Raw genomic sequence first — 13,991 nt, forward strand, 5'->3', positions numbered from 1 at the left:
TGGAGATTGTGACTTGCTGATTCACCAAGTGCAAGGCGAATGGGACACTAAGAATGAAAAGATCTTACCATATGTGAATCTGGCACATAGATTGTGCAAGAAGTTCAGAAAGATTGAGTTTCGACATACGCCAAGGGCTCAGAATGAATTTGCTGATGCACTGGCCACAATAGCGTCAATGATCCAGCATCTTGAAAGCAATCACATCGACCCGCTAAGGATAAGTCTGGAAGAAGAACATGCCCACCGTTGCCATATGGAAGCTGAGCCAGATAGCAAGCCATAGTACAGAGACATCAAAATGTATCTAGAAAGACGGGAATACCCCGAAGGCATTACAAATGGACAAAAGAATACCATCCGAAGAATGACAAAAGGTTTCTTTCTAAACAAATAAGTGTTGTACAAACGAACGCCGGATTGGGGTCTGCTCAGATATGTAGATGCCGACGAAGCCACTAAACTTCTAGAAGAAGTACATGCGGGAATTTGTGAACCCCACATGAATGGATTCGTACTAGCAAAGAAGATTCTACGAGCTGGATATTACTGGATGACTATGGAGAGTGACTGCTACAAGTATGTGCAAAGGTGCCATCAATGCCAGATCCATGGTGATCTGATCAAAGTCCCTCCAAGTGAGCTTAAAGCTATGAGCTCACCATGACCTTTCGTTGCCTGGGGCATGAATGTTGTCAGACCCATTGAACCCGCAGCCCCGAATGGCCACCGATTCATTTTGGTTGCCATTGACTATTTCACCAAGTGGGTCAAAGCAACGTCTCACAAATCAGTAACGAAGAAAGTGGTGGCGGACTTTGTGCGAAACCACATCATATGCAGATTCGGTGTGCCCGAGTCTATCATAACAGACAACGGAGCAAACTTGAACAGCCACTTGATGAAGGATATCTGCGAGCAATTCAAGATCACCCATCGAAATTCAACAGCTTACCGGCCGCAAATGAACGGAGCCATAGAAGCAGCCAACAAGAATATCAAGAGGATATTCAGAAAAATGACTGATAATCATAAGGGTTGGCACGAGAAGTTACCTTATGCCTTACTGGGATACCGTACAACAACCAGGACTTCAACAGGAGGAACTCCATACCTGCTGGTCTATGGAACTAAAGTAGTCATACTCGCTGAAGTTGAGATACCTTCCCTGAGAATCATTCAGGAAGCGAAATTGGATAATGTTGAATGGGTTCGAGCTCATTATGAGCAATTGGCCTTGATTGATGAGAGAAGGATGGTTGTTGTCTGTCACGGTCAATTATACCGGCAAAGGATGATAAGAGATTTCAACAAACGAGTCAGAACTAGACTTTTTCAGATCGAGCAACTGGTGCTCAAACGGATTTTTCCACATCAAGAGGAATATAAGGGGAAGTTTGCTCCCAAATGGCAGGGACCTTACGTAATCCGCAAAGTACTCTCCGGAGGAGCGGTAGTATTGGCAGAAATGGACGGTCAAGAACGGCCGAAGCCGATTAGCTCGGATGCAATCAAACGCTACTATGCATGAAGAAGGAACTTCTCAGTTTGTAATAGTACTTTTTGCTTCAAATCGTTATTCTATTTGCTTGTATTAATTGTTTCCTTTTGCTTGTAACCGTTTTTTAATAGATACACTAAAACAAAACAACTTTTTTAATATGAACTACGCAATGACCTGATTTCTCCACAGTGGGATACGTAGGCGCTCTTTGAGCTCGGTCGCGTCAAAAGAAAAACCCAAGAAAACCCCTAGGGAGCTTCAGAGCTAGGACTTCACAAAGAAGCAGGGACTGCTGCATGCCCAACTGGGGCAAAAATTTTGAGAGGATCTCAAAAATTTGCATCGCCAGCCACTACAGGATATTCAGCTAACCCAGAATTCTAAACTGGGGCAGAAATTTTGAGAAGACCTCAATATTTCCAGGAAGATTCAGCATAAGAACTGATGGATCGAGAATTAAACTGGGGCAGAACTTTTGAGAAAAGGTCTAAAAAATTTCGCATAAGGAAGCAAAAACCCGAGTCACGGAAGAAAGGATCTCCCTCATTCAAACGCATGTCATGACAATTAAAAAATGCTTTTATTTTTCCACAAAATAGATACCCTTATTATAGCATTACAAAAATGATTTCTCTGAATAAATGAAAATAAATTTATCTTTCGAAATACCAAAGCTGAAGGGGGTTTTGGGTCCAGAAAGGCGAAGATGCGACAGCGCCGGCAGCACGGATCAACTTAAGATAGGAAAAAACTAACCCATTTCTGATGCAGGTTCCCAGGAAATCGGAAGATAATCTTGCTTTTTCTAACTTTGCTCTAGGTGCAGGAAACGCTTCGCTAAAGAAGGTCCAGATCACTGCTAAGATCCGGCTCCCAGAATATACATATCCATCCATGAGGGCTATGAAAAGTTTTGAATGCCAAAAAGGCGAATATCTAGCCACGAGGGCCATAAAAGATCAAAAGCAAAAGGGCAAATATCTAGCCACGAGGGCTATGAAAGGTTTTGAATGCTAAAAAGGTGAATATCTAGCCACGAGGGCCATAAAAAATCAAAATCCATAAGGGAAAATATCTAGCCACGAAGGCTATGAAAGGTTTTGAATGCCAAAAGGGCAAAATATTAAGCCACAATGACTACAAAGTGACTGGAAGTCGCCACAATGGCAAGTGTTTAGCCGGAAGGGTCACAGTAAAACAATACGGCATATCTGACCAAGAGGGTCACAGCTGGAACAAAGGACGAAAGAAAGACGATTTAGCCAAAGGGGTCGTATCTGTCATTTACATCACCTCTACAAACTGCCGAGAGGGCCATTGCACATTTATTTTCCTGCTGCCAAGCGGGCCATTCATACAAACTGCCAAGAGGGTCATTGCACATTTATTTTCCTATCGCCAAGAGGGCCATTCATACAAACTGCCAAGACAGTCATTCATACAAACTGCAAAGAGGTACATTCATACAAACAGGCTAAGAGGGCCATTGCACGTTTACTTTCCTGCTGCCAAGAGGGTCATTCATACAAACATGCCAAGAGGGACATTCATACAAACTGCCAAGAGGGTCATTCATACAAACATGCCAAGAGGGCCATTCATAAAAGGAGGCCAAGAAGGCCATTTATTTTAGTCGCCAAGAAGGCCATTCGTACAGACATGCCAAGGGGGCATTGTCACGACCAAACTAGGGCCATGACGGGTACCCGGGGCTAACCACCGAGCACCACTCATTCTATTAATTTTCATCCTCATCCTGTATTCATTCATTAATCTCATGCTTTTAATCATAGGGAAAACCATTTTCATCTTGAAACATATTTACCTTTATATACATAAGCCCTTCGGCTTTCAAAATAAATAATATACATACAATAATGACATCGTGAGACCATACTACCCACACATACGAATCTACGATCCTCTACTAGAGTACTAGACATATGGATGGGACAGGACCCCGTTGTGCCCAAAACATATATATACACAAAAGAATAAATCAATGGCACCTCCGGAACAATGGAGTGCTCTCAAAGTCTGCTAATGGCTCCTACGAGTCTAGATCACCTCTCTGTCTACCTGTGGGTATGAACACAACGTCTAAAGAAAAAGGACGTCAGTACGAACATTGTACTGAGTATGTAAGGCATGAATGAAATGAACATAATAGAGAAATCATAAGACACAAGATGAAGATATAACCTACTTAACCTTTAAGAGTAAATGCATTTTATACATGCCTCATATATCATCATAGTACATATATCATCATATCACATATACCATCATCGTTAACCCCCGTCCGGGTAACCATCATACGCCGCCCACTAGTGGTGTCATGCCCAGCCCTCTCGGCTCGGTGGAATCATAAGCAGCCCGCCTTAGCGGTGACATGCCCGGCCATCTAGGCAAGGTGGAATCGTATGCAGCCCGCCTTCACGGTGACATGCCCTGCCATTTAGGCACGGTGTAATCATATCATCATATACTCATCATAAACTTATCATCATCATACATTTGTCATAGAACATGCATTAGAGCTTAAAGATAATCTATACTATATCGGGGTGACGTAAGGTCGGGAACCCCCAATTACATTATGGAGTGATCACAAGCATCATACCTCACCTTGAAGGAGACTAACATTATAAGGTGAGTGTACAAAAGGAACAATATCAATGGAACCATACTTAGGATCATTAACCTCATAGACATCATATCTCACTTTAGGATTCTTTAGACTTAAACTCATCATCATCACTATCATGCTCGTGTCTTATCTCTTTTCTTTATCTTATACTTATATTGCTCTTTATAGTCATAGACTCATCATTTCTGTTACATAGGAAAGTCGTGGAAAAGTAGGAAGATTCATGCCATAAGAGTCATGCCTTAGAAGGAAAGGACTAGCCTTACATACCTTTTCGTTTAGCTACTCTATCGCTTGATCGTTCTCCTTCAACGCTCACGTTGCTACCTTCAAGAGAGTTCGTATTAACATTAGTTAATCGATCACATGAACATGCCCAACTAAAGCTAGGGAAAATTAGGCAGCATTTCCTTTGTTTATACCACTTTCCTCATATTACTTATCAACTCCCAAACATCTATAATTACATTCATAATATTATAACCAACAATCTTCATTCATCTACATTACCCACATTTCACAATTTCACTTCAATTCATCCATAATCATGGTCAAAGTACACTAGTACGTTTTCTCACATATAACGTTTGTTCCATGTTCATGTTCTTAATGTCATCTATAACATATTTATAATCCCAACATATCAAGACTCATGACTCATCCCAAGCTACTACTCAAAATCTCATTATTCTCATCTTTGTAACCCATTTTCTATCTCCTTTCATAATCTAAGTCTTTCAACCTCTCAATACCTTAAACAACATAAAATGATCATAAAACTTACCTTAGATAGTGTGGGAATGAGGCTTGAGTGGAAATACTTCACTTGAGCCAAAACTCTAGTTCACTTCCAATGGGATTTCTTGACTTGGATGAACCCTAATGAGTTCCTTACACTTGATACTCTCGGTTTGATGAAGTTGATCATAAATTTCTCTTGAGTTATTGTGGAAGAAGGATGGAGAGATTTCTAGAGAGTTCTTGAAGTGGAATGAGAAAATGAAATAAATGAGGTTGAGCCCCTTATATCAATTTTAAAAATCTGCCCTGACTCGGTTCTACGGACCAACATACGGTTTGTATCTTTTATATGGACTGTATGTCTGGTCGTACATTTGATCCAATGAGGGCTGTGTTCTGGGCAGAATATAAGGCCTAACATACGGCCAGTATGTTTTATACGGTCCGTATGTTGGACCGTATATTGCCTAGCTTCTCCGAACTCGTTCTCGTCGACTCGTTTGATCTCTAATCCTTATGGAACCTTCTTAACACTTGTTTAGCACCTCATTAATGATCTAAGGGGTGGTATAACTTTTTCCCAAGACATCATTAAGGCATCATTAACTTGTTACTCATAAATCTTTTCCGATACATATGTATACCTCGCCTTTCTTGACGAACTTTCTTCTCTTACGTCGAACGTCTTAGAAATCTCAATTAGGATCATCAAATGCTATTTCTTACTTTTTAAAACATCGCCTACTTCGTGACCTTCGTTAGTCTATTCATGGTGCATCAACGAGAAATATTTCGAGGTGTAACAGGCATTTTATTTCAAATGCCGAGAAGGCCATGCATATAAATTATGGGGTATAACAAGACAGCAAACCGATGTAAAATCGGTCATGAGACTGTAATATTCGTTCAAAAGACAAGATGATATAAATCTGGTCATGGTCATGAGACCGCAGTATTCGTCATTCAAAAGTCAACGTCACTCAGCAGATGGCTGCAAATTCGTAGCCGCCAATTGGAGCAGGTTGGTCAAATCAAATCCAGACAGATTGTGGAGCAAACATGGAACTTTTCTTACGCAGCCGATCGAGATAAGGTGTCCATGAGAGTCAAGCTCTCCAGCCAAGACTTGAAAGATCACTCCTCGCCATGCTCAGCCATATAAATTTGCTTATTTGCTTCTGTGCTTCTGTGCTCTGTCTTCTCTTTATTATTACTTTTATTTATTTATTCTGTAACCGGTCGGACACACACCGGAACACACAAAGGCCCTCCTGCATAAGGGATATCCTTTTCCTCCGATGGAGTCGAACTACAAGTGACTAGAACAGGGATATGTAGGCAGACTCAATTCCAGAGAGTCAGTCACACTCTCACCAATCAAACCAGACTTCCCAGCCTGATAGCCGAAAAATCTAAGAATTTGCTTTAATTTGCATTTGGAAGTCCTAATTGAGTCAAACAACAAATGGCCTGAATTCTCATGAAACCTGAGATATGTAGGAAGCCCAAAAGCCAGAGTCTATCCATATATTTTGAAAATTGCATAAAATTGGGGAGAGGGGGGGGGGGGGGGGGGGGGGGGAATATGACTTGGGTCAGTCAAAAATTAGGGTTAGTCAAATTTCACTGCTCAGGAATGGTCCCGCCATCCCCGAACACCGAAGGGGCAGTTGTTGACACCTAATTTTTGACCTCCCATAATTTATTTTAATTTATCAAAGTACTTGAATATTAAAGGGGGTAATATATGTTTTTTTTTTTAGAAAAATCAGAATGATCTTATAGACTATGCAGATAATGTTTGGTAAAATAATTTCTATAATACACTATTTGATTATTTTTTTTACAGAAATTAATGATGCATTTTACTAATTTCAACCAGAAAATAGTTATTTATTTAATTGTCCAAATTATCAAAAATTAATCAGCAAATATTTATCCCATTTTAATTCAAGGAAATTGATCGATTAAAATGAATAATCATTTTTACCCCCAAATTTTAATTTCTGCACAATCAATTTATATGGGCAATTTTTAAATTAAGTATAATTAATTTAGATAATTAATTATGGTTAATATTTGTAGTTTGCTTATTATGTGTTTAATTATGGCTGCAATTGAAGTAATCAATTAGTTAGTCAAATATGGCCATAATTGAAATAACAAAATTCATTGTTTAATTCAATTAAGGTCGTACTTGTAAATTCAATATTTTTTGAAAATCAGTCGTGTTTTTAAATTAATTAATTATTTAGTTTTAATTAAATTGTTTAGTAATCAATCTTTTTTTACCTACTCATTAATTCGCATTTTTGTCCCTTATACATACATACATATATGCATTAATATGTTATTTATTAATATATTCGCATATCATGTGTGTGTTTGTATATATATATATATATATATCTCGTATATATATAAATCAGGCTACCCTTCTCTTTCTCTCTCATGTTGTCATTTCGCCATTTTTGGCAAAGCTACAGAGCGGGTAAGGCTTTTTATAGGCTTGGTTGGGTCAATTTGAGGCAAAGCATTAATTGCCTCCTCCGATTTTCACCTATCTCTACCCAACCGAGGTTATCTCGTCCTTATTATCATGTTTTTCTCTATTTTGTTAATGTTGAATGTCGATGCTCCGTAAATCTTTAATTATTTTTTGGTCGTTTGTGAATTTTGAACCTCGGATTGCTATTGGTTCACTTGGAACCTAGAAGATCGACCTTTTTTAGGGCAAAATCCGACCCTTCATTCGTGTTTACATCTAATCTTAACCATCCGAAGTGGATGTGAGGAGGAAACCCCTACAAGGGGAGTTATCCCACATCGAGTAGGAGAAAGTTTTGAAGTTTTTGGGTGTTCTATTTAAAGGGCCCTATTTTCTTTGTTGTAGAACAAGTTTTGAATATATTTTTTCTGAAAAATATACTCATTAAGACTCGAAATACTTAAACATTTCTTTCAAAATTTGATTGAAGTCTTTTAAAGGAATTTTCTGAGTCAAGTAAAGAATTCTAAAAGAAAAAAGGGAAACTTCTTCTCTTTGTTCTTGTTTTGCTGAGTTCTGTGGCTTGAGTTTGGTGTTTAGAGGAGTAAATCTTCAAGTTTGAATCTTGATTAGTGGTTGCACTTGCAAAAGGTAACCTCTCTTCTTTTTAATTGCTTATGAGTATAAAACTTCTAGTTTAATCATCCTTTAATGTTGCTTAGGCTTATCATGTTTAGCTTAGGTTAGTTCCCTTGTTTTTTTATTCAATCATGTGCCTAATGTTTGTTTGGTTACTAGCTAAATAAGAATGACTTAGGTTCATTTAGTTTTGGTTGACTGATTTAGATAATATTGGAAGCTATGTGAAACTGTCTAAACTTAAAAAAAAAAAGAACTTTGTTAAGTGTGGTTTTCAGTGATAGGATCTATTGCTTGCTAGGGATTTAAACAAAGGGAAATAAGCTTAGTTGATTAAGATAGGATGAGTTGAAGTTTATTGATGGTGAAGATGTTCACATAGAGTAAAGGGATCAGTAGTTTATTGATGTTATGGTCTGTCTAATATGGTTTATATGAGGAGTTTGCAATAATGATGTTTTTTTCTTTTCCTGAAAAGATGTTTAGTCCAATTAATTAGTCTAATAAGAACTCATGTTTGAATCCTTTTGGGAGTCTGGCAGAACTTGTGTAAGGACAATATGAAATCTTGCTTAGGAGACATGTGAATGTGCTAGATGACTGATAAAACTGTGATGGGGCATGCCTCTGTGTAGTGAATTATTTGTTTGAGTGTTAGGTAACTTCTAAGGGCACTCTGCCTGTTTGTTGCCTCATCTCTAAAAGGGAAGAGAAGAGTTTGCGTTATATGAGATATGTCCTGACTTTGATTAATCTACTTAGACTGCATCGAATCATGTTTAGTTAAAGAAAAAATGAATGTGTGTTGAATGAACATAGGGTGCAGAGTTGTTCCTTGGCTAAATAAGTTCACCTGTAATGTGCTTGACCCCAAGCCTGTTAAGTGTAAGAAATTCACTTTGATCTTCATTGACCCAATCTGCTGCTATGTGATTTCAAACTGTTTGTGCCTTTTTATTTATTTATTTATTTTAATTATTTTTTTGTAAATTGGCTTAGCTATTTCTTGCCAAGGCTAGATTTATTTTCCTTTGTAAAAGTGGTGTAAAGGTATAAGCTGCTATGTTGAGGTTGCTTAAAACAAGTTTTCTTTTTTAAAAAAAAAAATAATCTGCCCTTGGAAGGGACTAACCTAAACTGTATTGTACATTGCCTATTTTCAAAACTTGGGCATGTTTACCCTTGGCCTTTTTAGTCTGGCGAGTATAATAGTTTGCCAATGGTAGTCTTGTGTGTGGTAGAGCTTTCATATCACTCTTTAAAATTTGGATCCTTAAAATATACTGAAAAAGGGCATTTCTGCCACCTCATCCTTTGAGTGGATCAGTTTTTATTATAATTTCTTTAAGAAGACATGGTGTTTTGAAGGTCTTACATTGGTCCCTTTTGAACTACTTAACTACTTGAGTTCCTAGAGTCTAACTTTGTCACTTATGGCCTAAGGGTTTAAACGATGTGAGTCCCTTGTGCTATGTACTATGTCATTAAAGTTTGTCTTGTTTGAGGTCTGATAAAGTGAGAAGATTGCATATATGACCTTATTTGATCATGTCTCTTCTTAATGGTCTGCTATCATAATTTAAGTGCTAAATCATTGCTGTCTGGAAGAGTCACTTGTCTGGATTTTGGAATAGAGTACCACAATGTATCTTGATGACTGTTTTCCTATAAAGAAAAGGGGAGAATGAATTACTGTATTAAAAGGGCTTTGGCTGTACTAAGAACATTAACTATAAAAGAGATGTATTCTCTTAAATAAGAATGTGGAATAAATATTGTTTAAGTCATATAAGATCAAGTATTTGTCTATGAAATTTTGTAATTTGCTACTAAACACTGCCTATACTTAGACATGAACCTAGACTTGGTTTTCTTTTGATTGATGATCTTCACATGGGAAATTTTGCTTGCTATTGCTATCCAGATTGCTAATTGAAGTCTGAGTCTTCATCTCTCTCCCTTCTCCATCCCTTATTTTTTTTTAAGACTCATTTGGGCTGTTGGTTATGAATTTAGTCTTAGGACCTTATCAGTCTTGTTAATTGTGATTGTGAACTGGTTTTGGCCTGGTATATCTGTGTATGTAAACATTCCTTCTCTTATATATCACTAAGTTTAGCACATAAATAGGGAGGCAAATTAGCACTTGGGGATTAAGCTTAAGCTTTCCCTAATGTCTACCATGCCTGGGATTTATGAAATCTCTTGGATCTTGTGTGACATTAGGATTGAGAAAGTGAAAGTTTTCATTTAGGTGTTGTTTTAGCATCTCAATAGATGTGTATATCTATGGTATATCAAGTGGGAAAGAGTGTATACCTACTCTATGAATAAAAATCTTGTGATCGGTTTAATGCTATTTGCATATTTGGGCTCTATTTCTCTTTTCTATTTTTCTGTGTTTCATGTGGGTTTTGTGATGATAGGCCCATAACCTTGAATCTTGGATTTGTTCTTTTACCTCAGTTCATAAACATTAATATGCATCTTCCTGTCCAAATTTTCTTCCAAGCATAGTGATTGTTTTATTTTGACAAATTGGTATATTATGTATCTCTTTACTTAGAATATTTTGGATGCTTTCTAATTTACATCCTCTTCTTTCTTTGCTTGCATGAAAATTCTACTGTTTGGGGGGGGGGGGGGGGGGGGTTCTTACTGTGCAAAATCCGTTGGTCCAAAGGCCCAATACCCTTCTTGATCGAGTCTGTGGGAAATGAATAGAAAGGGAAGCTAATATGCTTTGAAGGCCCAGCCAATAGGTGAAAATGGCGCTGATAGGTTTGGTAGGCCCATCAGTTAAAAATTCATTCTCCTTCCTTCTCCCTTTATGTATATTTGCCATATATATGTTGTATATGTACCGAATATGTGATTATTGGAACCCATTATGTATGTTAGAACTTAGGAAAATATTTAGCAATTTAGGCAAGTCGCCAAAACAAATCGATTTTTCAAATATGGTTAATAATTCTTTCCTTAATTTAAGAGGTGGCAAGAGTTAGTTTTTCTCTCCAAACATCACGGTTTAAAAGCAGCAGTAGGAAATGGGGTTTACTTAAAGGAAAAGGTTTTAAATCCAAAACAAAGTGATTACTTCCTTCAAAAAAAAAATGATTAAAGAATCTTTCCATTTTCAAGTATGAGTCTGTTAACGTTTTGTGCGATAAAAAGGGCCAAAAGACGTTTTATTTTATTTTTTATTTTTTATGGAGAGACAATTGGGCTATGGTTAAAAGAAGCGTCAATCTGAATACTTTGGACTTTGATAAAGAATGGGACCGTTGAGACTTGGACTTGGAATAATTTTATGCTGAAAAGGGATTTTTTGGGCCTGGAAGCCCATCACTAAACTGGGCTAAAATTGGACGGCTTGGAGGGCTGGGTTTTGATGGATCTTGGAACTTAGGATACGGTTTGACTCTATGGGCTTCAAGGATTTAAAAACGAGCTTGACTAAAAACAACTCGCATTTTTTTATATGTATATATATATATATATATATATATATATATATAAATCGGAGATATACTCCATATTTTCTATATATATGACCCGTAAGTAATAAACCCATTTCATTAGGACTAGAATAGTAGCAACTCTACTCGGGAGAAATCTCGGGTGTGTCCTAGTCCGGCAACGAAGTGAGTTCAACACTTGCGTGCATTTTTGAACCAATCCCCCCCCCCCCCCCCACCCCAAAAAAGGGGGAATTTTTGCCAAATTCTTTCTTGGAACCATGATTATGATATGAAAAAGAATGATCCTTTTTTTTTTGCGGAAAAATCAAAACACTCTCGTTTGGCAAATAAATACATTAATCACACATTGAAGCTCGTAGGTCAACCGTACTCTATGGATCTTTAATACTAGGGCGCGTAAAACCTTCCCTAGGGAATCATCAGAACCTTTACCTCGAACTCTGGTCCAAAAGATTTTTACTTATTTTTGAAAAAAAATCTTTAAACCTGGTTTTCCTAGTTTTCCATAATAAATTAGGTGGCGACTCTAAAAAATACTAAAATCCAATTAGAGCACCAATAACCTCGTAGTAACTTTTATGCCTTAACCGGCGTAAAAGTGAACTATAACAATTCTAATTCCATATTCGGATATGGCTAGACTTTCATTACTTTGAGGGGCAACGAAAGGGCAAGGCGCACATTTGACACTTCGAGTTTATTGTTCGGCCTTCCAGGTAGGTTACGGCTTACCTTCTGGTTAGACTTCGGTTAGCGAAGCATATGTATAGTCAGTTTGTGTTGGTAAAAACATGTGAACCTTCGAGTATGAAGTCGGGTTGGATATTGTCTTAGATTGGGCCTTGTTGTGTGAGTTGGGCCTTCTTGTGTGATTTGGGGGCTAGCTACCCCGTTACATTGTTGACTTATCTTGTTCTATTTACTTATTGGCTCGTTGCCACGTTGAGACATCGGATATTGGGGATTAGTGAAATATCATGGCTATGATATTACGGTACTTTACTTGATTGATATTGATATAAGAATTGTGATTCCATTATGGTTTATTGTGTGGCCTTATTATTGACATTACATTGATATTGCATGGTTATGGTACTAATGATGATAAGTGAGAGAGTGTAGCCTCCGACGTCTTTGCCGGAGAGCGTAAAATTGATATGAGATTGATAATATGAGGTGTCCATGTGGGCACGTTGCTAATTCATATGAGGTTGATATGAGATCTTGTCGTTGTCTTCTTCGTACTTAAATCATACATTGAACACTCATCTTGTATATATACATATCTATAAGGCACATTTGACAGGGGGTCACGATGTGGCCTATGTTGTTTCTTGGAAATACTTGAGAGGTATTATATTTATTGCGCGACTATTCTAGGCTGTGTGATACGGGATGGTCGGCAGGTGTGAAGGATGGAAGGGTCGTCTCTAGGCTGTGTGTTACGAAGCGACATGGTATATGGAATTCGTTAGTCCCCCATGGGTCATGACCGCCGAGACGTGATGTTTCACTCGAGGCATGTGTGTACACAATATTGATATATGGCCATTGCATTCATGTCATTCATATCATTGCATTGCATTACATTTCACTTGTTATCATCATTGTGATTGGATTGTTAATATGTGTGGATACTTGATTGAATATTTACCGGTTATGATGAGTACTTGGAACACTTAAGATTAGATGCTTTAACAATAGGCTTGATCGGATATGATGAGACTGGGAACACTTGGGTTTAGATACTTCACTATAGACTTGATCGGTTATGGAACCTTGTTGGTAGCTGATGGTTTGAATACTAATGTGAATTGTTGATACTTGAGGACTTGATATGTATTGATGAGACTGTATTATACTTGTACTTGATTGTGAGCATGTCTATCTTTCATTTACTTTTTATATATATGTTAGCTAACTGAAGACGGCCTATGATACCTACCAGTACTTGTTATTTGTACTAACCTGCACTTGCTGCATTCTTTTATGAATGCAGAGTACTAGGATAGATCTACTTCTACCCCTCATGGCTGATATTCGAGGATTGCTGATTCGAGTCTCTTCAGGGTGAGCATGAGGATGTTCGCTGCCCGAAGACTCTTCCTATTATTATGTTTTGCTTTCCATTCTGAGACATGATTTTGAGACTATCATATATTATTATTCAGACTTGTAGTAATTAGTTTAGATGCTCTTGTACGACCAGACAAGATGATGGGATGGATTTCTTTTACTTCCGCACTTATTTATATTATGATTGTGAGACTTACGTTATTTTTCCTTCTTTCACTATTTTCTATAAATTATGAATGTTGAGTTAAGGGTTCTCCTACTGAGGTGGGAAAGGTAGGTGCCCGCACGACTTAGTGAAATTGAATCGTGACACTATGTTGGTGGATTTTCTGAGCAAACCAGAGGTGGAGATTTTTACTCTGGCTTTGGTGGTCATTGCAGTAAAGTTCAAATGGGTAGTAGCAATTCTAG

At 37.7% G+C, this 13,991-nt stretch overlaps 1 protein-coding gene across 1 annotated transcript; it reads left to right on the forward strand.

The window, feature by feature from the left end:
• Window positions 1-685: 685 nt before the first annotated feature.
• LOC132619783 (uncharacterized) lies at window positions 686-1,531 on the forward strand. The gene has a single exon (XM_060334579.1). The coding sequence runs from the start codon at window positions 686-688 to the stop codon at window positions 1,529-1,531; it is 846 nt and encodes a 281-aa protein (XP_060190562.1).
• The last annotated feature ends 12,460 nt before the right edge of the window (window positions 1,532-13,991 follow it).

This window comes from Lycium barbarum, chromosome 11, assembly GCF_019175385.1.
Source record: "Lycium barbarum isolate Lr01 chromosome 11, ASM1917538v2, whole genome shotgun sequence".
Taxonomy (NCBI): domain Eukaryota; kingdom Viridiplantae; phylum Streptophyta; class Magnoliopsida; order Solanales; family Solanaceae; genus Lycium; species Lycium barbarum.

What these genes read in the sequence shown, in the direction of transcription:
- LOC132619783 (XM_060334579.1), top strand. Translation starts at nt 686, where the DNA reads ATGAATGTTGTCAGACCCATTGAACCCGCAGCCCCGAATGGCCACCGA.